The sequence below is a fragment of the Pseudophryne corroboree genome, chromosome 3 (assembly GCF_028390025.1).
Source record: "Pseudophryne corroboree isolate aPseCor3 chromosome 3, aPseCor3.hap2, whole genome shotgun sequence".
Classification (NCBI taxonomy): domain Eukaryota; kingdom Metazoa; phylum Chordata; class Amphibia; order Anura; family Myobatrachidae; genus Pseudophryne; species Pseudophryne corroboree.
The window spans coordinates 56,344,400-56,364,377 of record NC_086446.1 but is presented as its reverse complement, the minus strand read 5'-3'; the positions used below and the strand labels follow the sequence as shown (position 1 = coordinate 56,364,377).

Here is a 19,978-nt window from a genome sequence, read left to right as displayed (position 1 = left end):
TCATTTTGATCCCATAGTATTATTAACCTCAATTACCATAATTTCCACTCATTTCCAGTCTATTCTGAACACCTCACAATATTATTTTTAGTCCTAAAATTTGCACAGAGGTCGCTGGATGGCTAAGCTAAGCGACACAAGTGGCCGACACAAACACCTGGCCCATCTAGGAGTGGCACTGCAGTGTCAGACAGGATGGCACTTCAAAAAAATTGTCCCCAAACAGCACATGATGCAAAGAATAAAAGAGGCGCACCAAGGTCGCTGTGTGACTAAGCTAAGCGACACAAGTGGCCTACACAAACACCTGGCCCATCTAGGAGTGGCACTGCAGTGTCAGACAGGATGGCACTTCAAAAAAATTGTCCCCAAACAGCACATGATGCAAAGAATAAAAGAGGCGCACCAAGGTCGCTGTGTGACTAAGCTAAGCGACACAAGTGGCCGACACAAACACCTGGCCCATCTAGGAGTGGCACTGCAGTGTCAGACAGGATGGCACTTCCAAAAAATTGTCCCCAAACCGCACATGATGCAAAGAAAAATGAAAGAAAAAAGAGGCGCAAGATGAAATTGTCCTTGGGCCCTCCCACCCACCCTTATGTTGAATAAACAGGACATGCACACTTTAATGAACCCATCATTTCAGCGACAGGGTCTGCCACACGACTGTGACTGGAATGACTGGTTGATTTGGGCCCCCACCAAAAAAGAAGCAATCAATCCCTCCTTGCACAAACTGGCTCTACAGAGGCAAGATGTCCTCCTCCTCATCATCCTCCGATTCCTCACCCCTTTCACTGTGTACATCCCCCTCCTCACAGATTATTAATTCGTCCTCACAGGAATCCACCATCTCAGATCATAGGCAATTGGACTTATAATTCATTTTGAGTGAACATCATCTTCTCACATTTTCTGGAGAGTAACCTCGTACGCCGATTGCTGACAAGGGTGAGCGGCTGGCACTAAACACTCTTTCGGAGTACACACTGGGGAGGGAGGGCAACTTGAGGGTAGAATAAAGCCAGTTTGTGCAAGGGCCTCCAAATTGCCTCTGTTTTGTCCTGCCAGTATACGTACGGACTGTCCTGACTGTGCCTACTTGGATGGCGGGTCACTCATAGAATCCTCCACCATTCGTTGGTTTGAGTTGAGAAGGGGAGGTTTCATGGTGAGATGAATCATATGAAGTGACAGTAGACGACATGTCAGTAATTGTTGGCAGGTCCTTCAGTCTGGACCAGATGTCAGCACTCGCTCCAGACTGCCCTGCAGCACCGCCAGTGGGTGGGCTCGGAATTCTTAGCCTTTTCCTCGCACCCCCATTTGCGGGAGAATGTGAAGGAGGAGATGTTGACGGGTCACGTTCCGCTTGACTTGACAATTTTCTCACCAGCAGGTCTTTGAACCTCTGCAGACTTGTGTCTGCCGGAAAGAGAGATACAACGTAGGTTTTAAATCTAGGATCGAGCACGGTGGCCAAAATGTAGTGCTCTGATTTCAACAGATTGACCACCTGTGAATCCTGGTTAAGCGAATTAAGGACTCCATCCACAAGTCCCACATGCCTTGCGGAATCGCTCTGTTTTAGCTCCTCCTTCAATGTCTCCATCTTCTTCTGCAAAAGCCTGATGAGGGGAATGACCTGACTCAGGCTGGCAGTGTCTGAACTGACTTCACGTGTGGCAAGTTGAAAGGTTTGCAGAACCTTGCACAACGTTGAAATCATTCTCCACTGCGCTTGAGTCAGGTGCATTCCCCCTCCTTTGCCTATATCGTGGGCAGATGTATAGGCTTGAATGGCCTTTTGCTGCTCCTCCATCCTCTGAAGCATATAGAGGGTTGAATTCCATCTCGTTACCACCTCTTGCTTCAGCTGATGGCAGAGCAGGTTCAGGATTGTTTGGTGGTGCTCCAGTCTTCTGTACGCGGTGGCTGAATGCCGAAAGTGGCCCGCAATTCTTCGGGCCACCGACAGCATTTCTTGCACGCCCCTGTCATTTTTTAAATAATTCTGCACCACCAAATTCAATGTATGTGCAAAACATGGGACGTGCTGGAATTTGCCCAGATGTAATGCACGCACAATATTGCTGGCGTTGTCCGATGCCACAAATCCCCAGGAGAGTCCAATTGGGGTAAGCCATTCTGCGATGATCTTCCTCAGTTTCCTATACAAAAAGGAGGGTTTTTGATCCTGCACCGATATGCGTTTATCCAGGCATAATTAAGATCTGAACATTTTTTCCAATCCTAGGAGACATTTCTCTCCAGCTGGCACATCAATGCCTGTCCAAATATCATTTAGTTTGTTTTGTTGAATTTTCGTGCATTTTAAAAAGTAGAAATAAAGACTTTATTATTTTTTAGACACTATTAACTTACATTTAGTTAACACAAGAGTGCGCCTAAACAAGAGTCATACTTTTCTCTTTCCGTACATACCTGCTTCCTCAGTTTCCGTAAGAGGGTGTCAGCTGTGTGCCTCTTCTGGAAAGTGGTGATACAAAGCGTAGCCTGCCTAGGAACGAGTTGGCGTTTGCGAGATGCTGCTACTGGTGCCGCCGCTGCTGTTCTTGCTGCGGGAGGCAATACATCTACCCAGTGGGCTGTCACAGTCATATAGTCCTGAGTCTGCCCTGCTCCACTTGTCCACATGTCCGTGGTTAAGTGGACATTGGGTACAACTTAATTTTTTAGGACACTGGTGACTCTTTTTCTGACGTCCATGTACATTTTCGGTATCGCCTGCCTAGAGAAATGGAACCTAGATGGTATTTGATACCGGGGACACAGTACCTCAATCAAGTCTCTAGTTGCCTCTGAATTAACGGTAGATACCGGAACTATGTTTCTCACCGACCCAGGCTGCCAAGGCCTGAGTTATCTGCTTTGCAGCAGGATGACTGCTGTGATATTTCATCTTCCTCGCAAAGGACTGTTGGACAGTCAATTGCTTACTGGAAGTAGTACAAGTGCTCTTCCGACTTCCCCTCTGGGATTATGATCGACTCCCAGCAGCAACAACATCAGCGCCAGCAGCAGTAGGCGTTACACTCAAGGATGCATCGGAGGAATCCCAGGCAGGAGAGGACTCATCAGACTTGCCAGTGACATGACCTGCAGGACTATTGGCTTTCCTGGGTAAAGAGGAAATTGACACTGAGGGAGTTGGTGGTGTGGTTTGCAGGAGCTTGGTTACAAGAGGAAGGGATTTAGTGGTCAGTGGACTGCTTCCGCTGTCACCCAAAGTTTTTGAACTTGTCACTGACTTATGATGAATGCGCTGCAGGTGACGTATAAGGGAGGGTATTCCGAGGTGGTTAACATCCTTACCCCTACTTATTACAGCTTGACAAAGGCAACACACGGCTTGACACCTGTTGTCCGCATTTGTGTTGAAATAATTCCACACCGAAGAGCTGATTTTTTTTGTATTTTGACCAGGCATGTCAATGGCTATATTCGTACCACGGACAACAGGTGTCTCCCCGGGTGCCTGACTTAAACAAACCACCTCACCATCAGAATCTTCCTTGTCAATTTTCTCCCCAGCGCCAGCAACACCCATATCCTCATCCTGGTGTACTTCAACAGTGACATCTTCAATTTGACTATCAGGAACTGGACTGTGGGTGCTCCCTCCAGTACTTGCAGGGGGCGTGCAAATGGTGGAAGGCGCAAGCTCTTCCCGTCCAGTGTTGGGAAGGTCAGGCATCGCAACCGACACAATTGGACTCTCCTTGGGGATTTGTGATTTAGAAGAACGCACAGTTCTTTGCTGTGCTTTTGCCAGCTTAAGTCTTTTCATTTTTATAGTGGGAGGATGAGTGCTTCCTTCTTCATGGGAAGCTGAACCACTAGCCATGAACATAGGCCAGGGCCTCAGCCGTTCCTTGCCACTCCGTGTCGTAAATGGCATATTGGCAAGTTTACGCTTCTCATCAGACGCTTTATATTTTGATTTTTGGGTCATTTTACTGAACTTTTGTTTTTGGATTTTACATGCTCTCTCCAATGACATTGGGCATCGGCCTTGGCAGACGACTTTGATGGCATTTCATCGTCTCGGCCATGACTAGTGGCAGCAGCTTCAGCACGAGGTGGAAGTGGATCTTGATCTTTCCCTATTTTAACCTCCACATTTTTGTTCTCCATTTTTTAATGTGTGGAATTATATGCCAGTATCAATAGCAATGGCCTACTACTATATATACTGCGCACAACTAAAATGCACCACAGGTATAGAAAGTAGATGGATAGTATACTTAATGACGACACAGAGGTAGGTATAGCAGTGGCCTTCCGTACCGTACTGCTATATATACTGGTGGTCACTGTGTCAGCAAACTGCAAAACTAAAATGCACCGCAGGTATAGAATGTAGATGGATAGTATACTTAATGACGACACAGAGGTAGGTACAGCAGTGGCCTTCCGTACCGTACTGCTATATATACTGGTGGTCACTGTGTCAGCAAACTGCAAAACTAAAATGCACCACAGGTATAGAATGTAGATGGATAGTATACTTAATGACGACACAGAGGTAGGTACAGCAGTGGCCTTCTGTACCGTACTGCTATATATACTAGTGGTCACTGTGTCAGCAAACTGCAAAACTAAAATGCACCACTGGTAAAGAATGAAAATGGATAGTATACTTAATGATGACACAGAGGTAGGTATAGCAGTGGCCTTCCGTACCGTACTGCTATATATACTGGTGGTCACTGTGTCAGCAAACTGCAAAACTAAAATGCACCACAGGTATAGAATGTAGATGGATAGTATACTTAATGACGACACTGAGGTAGATACAGCAGTGGCCTTCCGTACCGTACTGCTATATATACTGGTGGTCACTGTGTCAGCAAACTGCAAAACTAAAATGCACCACAGGTATAGAATGTAGATGGATAGTATACTTATTGATGACACAGAGGTAGGTACAGAAGTGGCCTTCTGTACCGTACTGCTATATATAGTATACTGGTGGTCACTGTGTCAGCAAAACTGCAAACCTAAAATGCACCACAGGTATATAATGTAGATGGATAGTATACTTAATGACGACACAGAGGTAGATACAGCAGTGGCCTTCCGTACCGTACTGCTATATATAGTATACTGGTGGTCACTGTGTCAGCAAACTGCAAAACTAAAATGCACCGCAGGTATAGAATGTAGATGGATAGTATACTTAATGATGACACAGAGGTAGGTACAGCAGTGGCCTTCCGTACCGCACTGCTATATATAGTATACTGGTGGTCACTGTGTCAGCAAACTGCGAAACTAAAATGCACCACAGGTATAGAATGTAGATGGATAGTATACTTAGTGACGACACAGAGGTAGGTACAGCAGTGGCCTTCCGTACCGTAGTGCTATATATACTGGTGGTCACTGTGTCAGCAAACTGCAAAACTAAAATGCACCACAGGTATAGAATGAAGATGGATAGTATACTTAATGACGACACAGAGGTAGGTACAGCAGTGGCCTTCTGTACCGTACTGCTATATATACTGGTGGTCACTGTGTCAGCAAACTGCAAAACTAAAATGCACACAGGTATAAAATGTAGATGGATAGTATACTTAATGACGACACAGAGGTAGGTACAGCAGTGGCCTTCCGTACCGTACTGCTATATATACTGGTGGTCACTGTGTCAGCAAACTGCAAAACTAAAATGCACCACAGGTATAGAATGTAGATGGATAGTATACTTAATGACGACACTGAGGTAGATACAGCAGTGGCCTTCCGTACCGTACTGCTATATATACTGGTGGTCACTGTGTCAGCAAACTGCAAAACTAAAATGCACCACAGGTATAGAATGTAGATGGATAGTATACTTATTGATGACACAGAGGTAGGTACAGAAGTGGCCTTCTGTACCGTACTGCTATATATAGTATACTGGTGGTCACTGTGTCAGCAAAACTGCAAACCTAAAATGCACCACAGGTATATAATGTAGATGGATAGTATACTTAATGACGACACAGAGGTAGATACAGCAGTGGCCTTCCGTACCGTACTGCTATATATAGTATACTGGTGGTCACTGTGTCAGCAAACTGCAAAACTAAAATGCACCGCAGGTATAGAATGTAGATGGATAGTATACTTAATGATGACACAGAGGTAGGTACAGCAGTGGCCTTCCGTACCGCACTGCTATATATAGTATACTGGTGGTCACTGTGTCAGCAAACTGCGAAACTAAAATGCACCACAGGTATAGAATGTAGATGGATAGTATACTTAGTGACGACACAGAGGTAGGTACAGCAGTGGCCTTCCGTACCGTAGTGCTATATATACTGGTGGTCACTGTGTCAGCAAACTGCAAAACTAAAATGCACCACAGGTATAGAATGAAGATGGATAGTATACTTAATGACGACACAGAGGTAGGTACAGCAGTGGCCTTCTGTACCGTACTGCTATATATACTGGTGGTCACTGTGTCAGCAAACTGCAAAACTAAAATGCACACAGGTATAAAATGTAGATGGATAGTATACTTAATGACGACACAGAGGTAGGTACAGCAGTGGCCTTCCGTACCGTACTGCTATATATACTGGTGGTCACTGTGTCAGCAAACTGCAAAACTAAAATGCACCACAGGTATAGAATGTAGACGGATAGTATACTTAATGACGACACAGAGGTTGGTACAGCAGTGGCCTTCCGTACCGTACTGCTATATATACTGGTGGTCACTGTGTCAGCAAACTGCAAAACTGAAATGCACCACAGGTATAGGATCTAGATGGATGGTATACTTGACGACACAGAGGTAGGTACAGCAGTGGCCTACTGTACCGTAATGCTATATATTATATACTGGTGGTCACTGGTCAGCAAAACTCTGCACTGTACTCCTCCTATATAATATTATACTGGTGGTCCCCAGTCCTCACAATAAAGCAGCACACTGTGCACAGATATGGAGTGTTTTTCAGGCAGACAACGTATAATGGTGGTCACTGTCAGCAAAACTCTGCACTGTACTCCTGCTGTATAATACAGCTGCTCCCCAGTCCCCACAATTAAGCAGTGTGAGCACAAATATATGCAGCACACTGAGCACAGAAAAGGAGCATTTTTTTTCAGGCAGAGAACGGATAAACTGGTGGTCAATGATCAGCAAAACTCTGCACTGTACTCCTCCTATATTATACAGCTGCTCCCCAGTCCTCCCCACAATTAAGCAATAAAGCACAATCAAGTTCAACAATAATGGAGAGGACGACAGCCACGTCCTCTCCCTATCATTTCCAATGCACGAGTGAAAATGGCGGCGACGCGCGGCTGCTTATATAGAATTCGGATCTCGCGAGAATCCGACAGCGGGATGATGACGTTCGGGCATGCTCGGGTTACCCGAGCCATACGGGAGAATCCGAGTATGGCTCAGACCCGTGTAAAAAGGGAGAAGCTTGGGGGGGTTCGGTTTCCGAGAAACTGAACCCGCTCATCACTAATAAATAAATATATATATATATATATATATATATATATATATACTGCTAAAATGTCGTAGGATTACCATAGAAAAGCACACATAACCTTATTATAGGTGTCAGCCAGCCCCTAAAAATGCAATACTGGTATGGCACTGCTATGCGTATGGAAAATGGAGGGATAGGGGTATCGGCGACAAGTGTTGCTAAAAAGTAGATAATAAACGTATCATTTTAAGAGCCAAACAATGTATAGATATTAAAAAAAGTTTAATACATATGAGAGAATTTTTTTTTTTTATGGAATTTTTTTACTCTCATATGTACTAAACTTTTTTAATATCTATACATATCTATACATTCTTTGGCTCTTAAAATTATATGTTTATTATCTACTTTTTAGCAACACTTGTCGCCGATACCCATATCCATATATATATATATATATATATATATAATATGCAATCTCTACTTTGGAGTTGGGGGGGGGGTAGACTTGGACGGGGTGAGAGGGGGGCCCAAAGTATTTTGTTGCACCTGGTCCCACCGCTCGCTAGTTCCGCCACTGACATGCATAACAGATCCTGCAAATGCACATATTTACAACCATCACAGATGTACCTAAACCATCAGGTCTGCATACATTTCTCATTTAGGTCTAATGCTTTGTATTCAGAGGACATTTATATATATACTAACAGATCTTACCTAACATCCTGCAGGGCACATGCTGGATGTCTCAGTCCCTCACACAGAAGTTTTATTCCAGAGTCCCATAGAGCATTGCCTGACAGGTCCAGTGTGGTCAGAGAGCGGTTTGTAGTAATAACAGAGCGGAGATCATCACAGCAGGAGGAGGTCAGACCACAGCGCCATAACCTGATGAGAGATGAGGGATCTGCATTAGGTCATTTCTTATCATTTCCAGCCTCACACTCAGCATGAGGTCATCACTGACAGAATATACTGGGTAATGTAGATACAATGGGGTATATTCAATTGGTGTCGAAACTGCCGTCTTGTCGAAAAGACGGCAGTTTTCGACTTTCAGGCCAGAAGGAGGTCCAACGTATTCAGTCCCCGCATTTTTTATTTCGACATGTCTGGGAATTCGACTTGTGGAATAGCACGTGAATCGGCGGTACTTCTGAGGGAAATGGGGCCAAATTCCACAGGATTTGGCCCCGTTACCGACCATCTCAGTCTGACTTACAAAAAAGTCGGACTGAGATGAGGGACCTGAGCGGAAGAGAGGGGGGAGAGCCGCAGGTAGACACGGGTCAGCAGCGCTTCAGCACAGCGCTGCAGGAGGATGCCGCTCATGGCAGCGTCCACCCGGCTCCAGCAGGTGAGTTCCCGCTTGCTGGAGTCGGGTGGATGCTGCTGTGAGGTCTGGCAGCTGTGCCACATCCTCCTGCAGTGCTGCTGTTCCCCGTCTGCCCGCTGCTCACCCCCCTCTCCTGCGCTCAGGTCCCTCATCTGAATTCAACTTTTTATAAAGTCGAACTGAGATGAGGAATTGCAGAGACCTTGTCAGATCCATTCCAACAAATGCATGTCGGAATGGATCCCACCCTAATTGAATAAAACCCCAATGTTGGTGTATACAGTATATCAGCTATTAGGCTGTAGGTGTAGTCACTGATAATATGCTTATTAAACTACTGATTATGGTCTAATGTGTAGCTGCTTCATAGCTCCTTAGAGTATTGATCATTAAATGACCTCAGATTACCTTAGACATACAGTATTGTACCACACAATGGGGGTCATTCCGACCTGATCGTAGCTGTGCTAAAATTTAGCACAGCTATGATCATCTTCCCTGACAGCTCAGGGCTAGTCTGCCCCATATGTGAGGACGTCCTCCCCCGCACAAGGGGTTAGTGGCCAGACCATGCCCCTAAAACAGTGGCCAAACGTCGCCGTGCCACCCCCACCCACCCAGTAAACACCTCTGCCTTTCAATCAGGCAGAGACGTTCGCTAGCCAACAACGGCTGTTGGCAGCAGTGCAAACGCTAAGCCGCTGCCCATTTCCCCAGGCACTCCTGCGTTTTTCCACACACTCCCCGAAAATGGCCAGTTACCTCCCAGAAACACCCACTTCCTGTCAATCACTCTGCGGCCTGCAGTGCGACTGAAAAGCGTCGCTAGACCTTATGTGAAAGTACTACAGCTGTTGTGAAAGTTTGTCACGCATGCGCATTGCGCCGCATGCGCAGAAGTGACACTTTTTTCCCTAATCGCTGCTCTTCAAACGAAAACAGCTAGCGAACAATTCAGAATAGCCCCCTATGCCTGGCTGCTGGATGGACTGAAGATACAGTAAGTTGTGGAACTTGAAGTCAAGTGGATAGCTTTCAGTTTCTTGAACTTTTTCTTCTGGTATCTGGTTCTCTAGTCAGGATGGTAATGATATCCCAGCGGATGGTATGCCAACTGTCAATATACCAACTGGGGCATACTGGCCGCCAGAAAACCGGCAGTGGAGCAAGCGCAAAGAGTGCGATCGCCACGGCACAGTGGCTCACTGCACTCACCACAGGTTTTATTGTCACTCTATTGGTGTTGTGGACACACACAAGTGGGAAAACCTGTGGCGAGCGCTGTCGGCATTCCCATCTGTCAGGATTTTGACATCAGGATCCTTAATGCCGGGATCCCGACAGCCGGGTTAACTACATCCCCTCCAGTCAGTGGTAGACATTATGGGCCTTATTCAGACCCTGACAGAGACTGATTTTCAGCCACCTGCGCACGCAGTGGCTGTTTTCAGGGCCGGCCAATGATGTCGCCTGCATTTCCTGCGATTGGAAACATGGCGGCGGTGCCACCGCTATTTGAATTGAGATCGCATTGCAGGGCAGCACTACACATGCTGGGTGGCCTTGCCCTATTCTGGGCGGCCCCCAGCGTGCGATTTTGGTGGTCCCAGACTCTGAATAATCTTCTTAGCTTGCAGAAAAGCACTTGCTTACTATCATTTTTTCACTGTCACTTCACAGCCATTTGACACAATTTAAGACCCTCCAATTAATCTATTAATCCACAGCTTCTCACCTATGTCTTTTTGGGTATCTGTGTTGAATGACTACCTCTGATGGTCGATGCGAGTGGTACCTTTAAATAAATAAAATTAAAAAAAGCCCCAAAGCAAGCAGCAAAAACGGTAGAAGCCAGGGTCCTGTTCGCATTCCGGAGTGGGTGGAGCCACGGACGACCTCTGATGTATGTTTCATGCTAGGCTAGGGATCCATCCCTCCTGTGAAATCCTGTACCCTGTAACGGAGCTGTTAACCAATCTCTGGGCTGCTCCAATTGATTGGCAGCCTGATTAACCTATATAAAGAGTTGCACAAAGCTAATCGCTGTGTCACTAGAGTTAATTACTCATTGTTACCATATGATCCATAAGTCTCCATTCAATCATGATGCAGCTATTGATCATATTATGTAGATCTATAGTATAGTATTTTGGATATCATATTTTTCAGTATTTTGGAATAATTGCATACCATAATGAGATATCATGGCGATGGGACCTAAGTTTTAGCACAGAATACATTTATGTTTCATATACACCTTGGGGGTAATTCCAAGTTGATCGCAGCAGGTTTTTGTTTTAGTAGTTGGGCAAAACCATATATAACATGTGCAGAGAGAGTTAGATTTGGGTGTGGTGTGTTCAATCTGCAATCTAATTTGCAGTGTAAAAATAAAGCAGCCAGTATTTACCCTGCACAGAAACAAAATAACCCACCCAAATCTAACTCTCTCTGCACGTTATATCTGCCTCCCCTGCAGTGCACATGGTTTTGCTCAACTGCTAAAAAAAATCCTGCTGCGATCAACTTGGAATTACCCCCCTTATACACACAGCCTAAAGGTAATTTTTGCCAATATCTTTAATGACTTTGTGTATTAAACAAAGTTTGTGTACATTGAGCCATCTGAAAACAAAGGTTTCATTATCTCAATCTCACTCAAAAAAATCTGTATTTCGGAATATTCCGTATATCTAAATATTTGGATATGGGATACTCAACCTGAACAAATTCCTAATTAACAACAGTGATTACCCCTGACTGTACAGTGCCCCATTCAATTAGTTAAAACTGAACTTTATGTGTCATAATTATGATGTCAAATAAACATACAAAAACTACTATATATGCTGATTATTAGATCATATACATTTTATAATTACCCCTCAGGGATAGTTCAAAAACTACTTCTAGTTGATCTGTGTCAGACAAAAGTGTGAAAGTGAATGAATATTTCTAAAATACTTGACCCAAACTTCTATTATCAAGTATCAAGTGGTAATTTAGTGAGTGAGGGAAGTGTCAGTACTGACCGACAATCCAATGTATAACTGTTAGAGTATAAATTCTTAAAAAGGATATGTAAATTAAAATTAGGTGATGTGCCAGACCGTGAAGCCATAGAAAATTGTGACTAAACTGTGAAAAGTGATGAAGTGAAAAGCCATGTGAAATAAAATGTGAATGTGAACATTTAATTTAGATCTAAAAGATAAATAAATATCTGGAGCTATTTAAGTAGGGTACAGAGAGCCTGTACAGTTCTGGAGTACAATCACAATGTCACTCTTCTATTAGAGTTGATTTGTTGGTACTTTCATTATTGCAAGGACTGGTTTGATCTAAATGGGAAGGAAAAGGAAAAAGAGGAAAGTGTTGATAATTTACCAGAGGGCAAGTATTTATAAAAAGGCACTATAATTGATATTTTCATTTAGTCCTTTTGGCATCAGGGTTCCTAGCCTGAATATACACTCACTCTCCTTTTTCTGAAGGGTGGAAGTGATATCGCCCCCTCTCAGACCTAAGCAGATTTTTTCAAGTCCAAAGATTTTAAGGTCCTGAATTCGACAGGCGTGTGTCTGAAAAAAGTGTCTCGATACATCGTAAGTTGTTTAAACCTATCAATGTAAGTCTGGGCATTCCTCACTGACCCTATATGTTCCAAGGCCCACACCTTCAACATTCTTGTTGTCATGCCTACATATCGTATTTGGCATGGACACATAACGCAATATATTACGTTAGTTGTAGGACAATTGAAAAATCTTTAATTTCATGTCTATGTCCATACTTATCCTGCACCTCAGTTATATTGAAGATATGAGGGCACTCTTTACAGCTACCACATGGGTGAGTGCCTTTAGTCACTACCGGGGTTCTTGAGGTTGTAGTTAGATGACTCGTAACTAATGTGTCCTTCAAATTTGGTGGTCTCCGCCAGCTGACATTGATGTTATCCCCGATCACCTTGGTTAGATCATCATCCATGTGTACCAAATGCCAATGTCGTTGTAAAATATTTTTAGCTTCTTTCCACCCTTGACAGAATTCTCACATGAACCTTGTGATTTCCGTTTTTTTGGTATGGTCTTGGAAAACTAAGGATTCCCTTTCAACCTTCCGTATTTCTGTTCAGTTCTTTTAGGTTCTGTCAGGTTAGAAGATAGGTTAGGGATTTGTTGGACGCTTCACTTGCTCCGGTGGCCGCCTCTTAAATGCACTCTTGGACCCAAGGGGGTCTAAAAGGATGCAAAACTAGGAAAGATATAAATTAATAATATGGCGCTACTGTGTTGTAAGGTGGGTGTCAAAGATCAAAAATATTGAGACTTATCTAGATGATTAGGCTTTGGGTTCTTTTACCAGGTTTGTTCATCCTCATTCTTTCTATTTGGTGGGATGCTGGTATAGACATGCAAAAAATAATGTAAAAAAGATAATGTGCAGTGAATCCTGGTGTTGGAGGCCTGTCTATATGAGCTGATATTCAATTTTGAGGTAAATGTTTAAGTGCAAGGAATGGATTCCGTGTGTAAAGTGTCTTGCTCGTGCAGTGAATGGTAGGATTAATGGCCATGCCAATGGATCATTATCAAGGGCATACCGAATTTGCATAGTCAGGGAGTATATAGCTCTTCAATCGGGTGTTGTACCTAATTTACACAGTTAAATTGTATAATCAAGCCCCTAACAGTGTCTTTAGGCCACTTGTGGTTTCCACTTGCCAATGGTTTGCTCTGTCCGTGACAGAATATCGATGGCATACCTAATTTACATGGTGAGATGATGCGGTGATGCTCATAAAGGTATCTTTAGTAAAAGGAGGCCAAATTAGATGTCTCTGGTTATTCCATCATGTGGCATACCTGACTTATGCAAAACATTTGTATAGTCAAGCTCCTTAAGATATCTTTAGTCCCCTTCTGATTTTCTGTGATGTTTAATGAATTGGACCTGGTGATGTCTCTAAATTGGGGGTGCAGAATTGGAGATTCTCTCCTAAAGTGGTGGAGGGTGCGTACCACTACTCACAATTTAAATTGTTTTGTTCTTGCCATCATGGTATCTTTGGTCCCATAGATGACTTGGTACAGCATGTAGTAAAAACACATTTTTTACATACAACAAGTAAAAAACAAATAAAATCTTAAAAGTATTGTGCATGGGATGTGTGTTAAAAGAGAACAAAAGGTCCAGTTCCTATGATCCACATAACTAAAATAAGTGGGTCATACCTTCCTCCAGACCAGCAACACTGAGCCCTCCTTTCCAATACCTCCTACAGTTGACGCGTTTTGAGTTGGGGTAACTCTTTTTCAAGGCAGGTGTCAGATGTTTAATGAGGGGAGGGTACTGTGAGGTGATTAAGGAAAGGGGGTGCCTGTTATTACTGTAAGGCCAATTGTCAAGGATTCCCCACTCCATTCACCGCCATTTGGGCCTCAACGTCCTTGCAATGTCCTTAGATATACTGTACCTCACAATGACATTCCATGACCTGAAGGTGCTTTAAATATCATAAAGTTTGGAAACAAGTAAAACATATTGTACTAAGGGTCTGACACAGCGATGGACGCAGTACACACAGCAGCTGCATCATTGGCACAGCTGCTGTGTGTAAATATGCTAATGCTGCCGGATGTGTCTTGATGGCTTATGTGATCTGCAGCTGTTACTAAAATTGCAGCATCGGATCATCTGTGTGAACATTGGCCATCTTTGTAACCCTCAGGTTCCTTAGGGTGTCCGGTAAATTCACACTGCTAAAGACAGTGACGCTGTGTACAAAGATGAAGCCACTGGCTTCAGTGTGCCAAATGTACTTCGCCAATATGCCCAGTATTCAGGAAGGCTGCCCATCCCTGACCTTGCCCCTCAAACAGCCGCAACATCTCAAACATGATGTGCTCAGGGGGCACTGCGACCATCATTACAGACACAGACCTGGATCCATCAGATCTGTACATAAACCATTGGCGATGCATCCATTTCTCATTTAGGTCTAATGTTTTGTAGTAAGAGAACATTTATATAAATAAAAAGACAGATCTTACATAAGATCCTGCAGGGCACAGGCTGGATGTCTCAGTCCCTCACACAGAAGCTTTATTCCAGAGTCCCCCAGAGCATCCCTTGACAGGTCCAGTCTGGTCAGAGAGCGGTTTGTAGTAATAACAGAGCAGAGATCATCACAGCAGGAGGAAGTCAGATCACATTCCTGTAACCTGATGAGAGATGAGGGATCTGGATTAGATAATTTCTTATCAATTCTAGCATCGCTCAGCATGACATCATCACTGACAGAATACACTGTGTAATGTAGATACAATGTTGGTGTATACAGTGTATAAGCTATTAGGCTGTAGGTGTAGCCACCGATAATCTGGTTATTGGGTTACTGACTATAACTGAGGGTAGTCTGATGTGTAGCTGCTTCATGTCTCCTTAGAATATTGATCATTAAATTACTTCAGATTACCTTACATACTGTACCACACAATGACATGACCTGCAGGTGCTTCTAATATTGTTCAGTTTAAAATTGTACAAAGCATATCTTGTACTAAGGGCCTGACACAGAGATGGACGCAGTATACACAGCAGCTGCATCATTTGGCACAGCTGCTGAAATATGCTAATGCTGCAGGAGGTGTCTTGCTGGCATATGTGACCTACTGCTGTGTCTGAGGGTGGAGCATTGGATCATCAGTGTGAACATTGGCCATGTGTGCAACCCTCTGGCAGTGCCAGATTAAGGTCCACATGGGCCTGGAGCTGAAATTTACAAAGGGCCTAATTGTGTGCGGCAACAAGGGATATGGCTAGTGATATGAGGGGCATGGGGTGCAGTGATCGCGCTGAATGAAAAAAGTTGTGGGTCCCAGGGACTCCTCACTTTAAGAAATTGGGGTCCTACTTCACGGGTTCTGGGTCCCATCACAATTTATGCATTATAGGCAGTGCTGGGGGAAGGCAGCAGTTGGGGTAGAGCTGGGGGTTGAGGCAGGGAACACTTGGGCAGGGAGGGGGTTAAGGGCGGGCAGTGCTAGGGGTAGTGAGGAGGTAAGAGCAGGCAACAATTTGAGAAGTGCTGTGAGTGGGTAGCAGTTGGGGTAGAGGGAGATAAGGGCATGCGGGTGAGGGTAAGGAAAGACAGCAGCTGAGGCAATGCAGGGGATAGGTAGGGTATAAGTGTAGGTAGGTACTGGAGGCAGTACTGGAGATAGTGGTAGATTGCAGCTGGGGCAATATTGGGGCAAGGAGTGGGTTAGGTGCAGACATTACAGAGGTAATGCTGGGGGTAGAGAGGGGGTAAATTTGGGGGGTTGAAAGTACACTGCTTTGTAATTATACCACTAAATCACGGTGAAAGGTAGTTTTTTATTGCAGCAGTAACTGGCAGAGGTAGAGGGTGATGCCTTGTGGAGACAGAGAGTGACAGGAGAGTGGGTGATGGGGAGATAGTGATGCAGGGGAGAAGCAGAGGGTGAGGCAGTGGGTGACAGGGAGAGACAGTGCCCCTCACGACCCGCCCTCCCACACAGCTATTTACCCTATTATAGCTATCCCTTCCTCACACACACTCTCCCCCCATAGCTCCCCAGAAACACACATACAGCGCACCACCCTCACACAATCTCCCATCACAAAGCTTCTCCCCCTTCCTGCTGCTCATTATCTACCCTCTGCCCGCTCCCTCCTGACCGGTCAGTGGACCTCCTTAGGTGACAAAACGGGGTGGGGCTCACTCACTGCTCCCCCTAATTTTCGTGCCACCTAGCTCCTCTCTCCCTTAGATGGCTCTAGCACCATCTTGGCATCCTTTGCCCCTAATACAGACACACAGACCCTCCCCCACACATACAGCTCTCACCCACTACAGTCAGCTCCCTTGAAACACACATACAGTGCACCACCCTCACACAATACCCCATCAGAAAGCAGTCCTGTCCTCACACAGACCCAAACCCCCCTTACTCAGCACCACTCAAACTGCCACGCCCTCTCACATACACCGTAGGTCACTTTTCCTCATACACACAGCATGCTATCCTCCCCACAGACACACAAACTTTAGTTCACCCACTCAGATCAGCTCCTCTACACTGATATCTCCTCCAGGCGCAGTCATAACGGCCGGCTTTCACTTCCGCCGCAGGAGGATCATCTGCTGAGCGTCTGTTTCCAGTGCAGACTGTGCTGCACTGCGTGTCCCGATCACTGCTGCCGGAGAGATCCGTATTAAAAATCTAAGCAATCTGACTAGATTTCATGCACGGATCTGCCATGTGTATGCACCCCAGCGATTGTGATGCTCGGCCCAGTGCATCGCTATTGCCGGTGCTAGATTGAGCCTGCATGCACTCAGGTGAGGAGGGGCACTGCAAATGGAGGATCACCACCCAGGACGAAGGACTGTTTTCCAGGGACGGCTGAGGTCTTTTCAGTAATCCTGTGATAAAGTCTACTTTATATGGTAGACCATTCCATCTGGTAGGAGTCCTGTGTTTGCAGTTTCAACAACTTGGCCAATTTTAAGCTGTTTTGTCTACTTGCTGTTAGTAGACCACCTATAAGGGTAGGAGGCTAATTTTTATCTTTATTTGTGAAAATAAATGTTATGGTTTTATACTATGGCGGTGATTTTCTGTTTACACATGTGAAATCCGAAGGAGTTATTGTTGGAAGGTTCGGAAGGAAGGTCCATTAAGAGGAGGAATTCTATGGGATAATCCTGAGTCTGAGATATGCTTTTTTGTCCATCACTAACCCGGTAGACAAATTTAAGGGTACGAGTTTCCTCATAAAGACTAAGAAATGTCATAGAGATATAACAGTATATTGTACGGAGACTAAGAGGGGATATGATCAACATCTACAAATATATAAGGGGACAATACACAGAGCTTGCGCGGGACCTGTTTTTGGTTAGATCAACACAGAGGACTCGTGGACACTCGCTCAGGTTAGAGGAGAGGAGATTCCGCACAATACGGCGTAAAGGCTTTTTCACGGTAAGGACAATACGTATTTGGAATTCCCTGCCTGAGGGAATTGTAATGGCGGAATCTGTCAACACCTTTAAGAATGGGTTAGATAAATTCCTAATGGATAAGGATATCCAGGGGTATGGTGCATAGTCATGCATTATAGTTACTATAAATAGGGATAAAATGCAACGGCTGACAGCAGCATCAGTCAGAAATTTTAGTCAAATCATCATGCATAGGACACCACAAATAGGTTGAACTCGATGGAAAATTGTCTTTTTTCAACCTCAGATACTATGTTACAGATACTATGTTACTATGTTACTATGTATTTCTGTCTCCTTTTGAGGTTATATAAATCCTCTGAAAGACCTTTGGGAGACTCATCAAATGATATAAGTATCCTCTGTGTGCGCTATTCTGTGTAGAGGTTTTCTATTTCTGTTTGTTCTATATCTGTGAAGTGTTGGTGGAACTTCATTTCCTTCACTAAGAAAAGCAGCCACGTGTGCGCAATTGTGATTTTCTGCCTATATTTGTTTGGGGGATGTGGGCTGCCTGATCACTGACCAGCAGTGATTGGGACATGCAGGAGGCGGAGCCGCGGCTGCAGGAGGACTGACCGGGTCTCAGGTGGCGATTAAATGTGGAGATGGGAGGCGCTGCTGGCAGTGATTGAATGTGGAGACGGGGACGCTGCCAGCGGTGATTGGCTGAGACAGGGAATGCTGCTGATTGGTTGGGGAGTCAGAGCGCATCCTGCAGTACCCGCTCATATTTCAAAATTGAGTCCCTCACTGCCTATATCATGTAAAATACACACACAAAGTACACAAACGTACACCACCTCAACATATACACACAGTACACACTACACACACATGCCGTACGTACACACCACATGCACATACAGTACACACACACCACCACATATACACACACATAGTACACACTACACACATACAGTACACAGACACAGTGGCCTCACCGGGTGTGGTGACACCCGGTGGGCAACTTTCATACCCTAGCACGCCGGGGAGCACGTTCGCGACAAAGGGGGGCATGGTCATTAACAAAGGGGCGTGGCCTCGTGTGGACGTCATTCCGGGGGCGTGCCCAGCATCCCTGGAGATGCTGGGCTGTACTGGGCTGCCTCCAGAGACTGTCTCCCAGCGCTGTCGGCTCCTCTTCTATGACAGGAGCCGGGTGCTGTAGCAGAATTTCACACTGCAGCGCTCGGCTCCTGTCACTGCGGTGGAGCCCACAGTGTGGTGTCACCCCTTCTAGGCGTCACACCCGGGTGCGGGCCGCACCCCTCGCACCCGGCTTGTGACGCCACTGCACAGGCACACACACTACTGCTGCATATACACACATAGTACACCAACATACACCACCACATATACACACACATACAGCACACACACACACACACACACACACACACACACACACACACACACACACACACACACACACACACACTACTGCTGCTTATATACACACACATACCACCACATATATACACACAGTAGAGTACGCACTACACACATACAGTACACACACACACCACTGCAGAATATACACTCAGTACAACACACACACCACTGCTGCAAGCATATACACACACCACCACCACATATAAACACACACACAAACAGTACACACTACATACACCTTCAGTACTAGGCTTCCTGCAGCAGCTGCAGCTCCTCGTGTAGTCTGGGGGCGGAGCTTGTGACAGGCTCAGTCAGGACCCCGGTCAAGGAGAGACTAGAGGGGAGGGGTGGCCACCACACTGCCTGCATGGCTCTCTGTGATTCATCTCAGAGAGTGCCGGAGCTGGAGTAGGCGAGGTAGGAGAGAGAGGGCAGCCACTTCCGCTGGCAGTGTGTGACAGGAAAAAGTTTTTTTTCCAGTCAACGCTGTCAGTGAGTCTCCTGTGGGCCTATTTTCAATGGGGAGCCTGGAGCTGCAGCTCCATCCGCCCCATTGTTAATCTGGCCCTGTTCTCTGGTTACTCAGGGTGACCGGTAAATTCACACAGCTAGAGCCAGTAATGCTGTGTACAAGGATGCAGCCACTGACTTCAGCATGCCAAATACACAGGGCCCCAGTTTTCAGGAAGACTAGCCATCACCACCCTTTCCCCCCAGGCAGCCACAGCA

General features: G+C 45.3%; 1 protein-coding gene across 1 annotated transcript in view; it reads right to left on the bottom strand.

Moving 5' to 3' along the window:
* The window catches only part of LOC135057481 (NACHT, LRR and PYD domains-containing protein 3-like), a 75,003-nt gene extending 55,462 nt beyond the window's left edge, over positions 1 to 19,541 (bottom strand). The window contains exons 1-3 of the mRNA XM_063963364.1: positions 19,486 to 19,541; positions 14,874 to 15,044; positions 8,199 to 8,369 (exon numbers count right to left, since the gene is read on the bottom strand). Coding sequence (XP_063819434.1) covers positions 8,199 to 8,369; positions 14,874 to 14,875 — 173 coding nt within the window. The 5' untranslated portion in view covers positions 14,876 to 15,044; positions 19,486 to 19,541. The remainder of the gene's footprint in view (positions 1 to 8,198; positions 8,370 to 14,873; positions 15,045 to 19,485) is intronic.
* Positions 19,542 to 19,978: the final 437 nt, after the last annotated feature.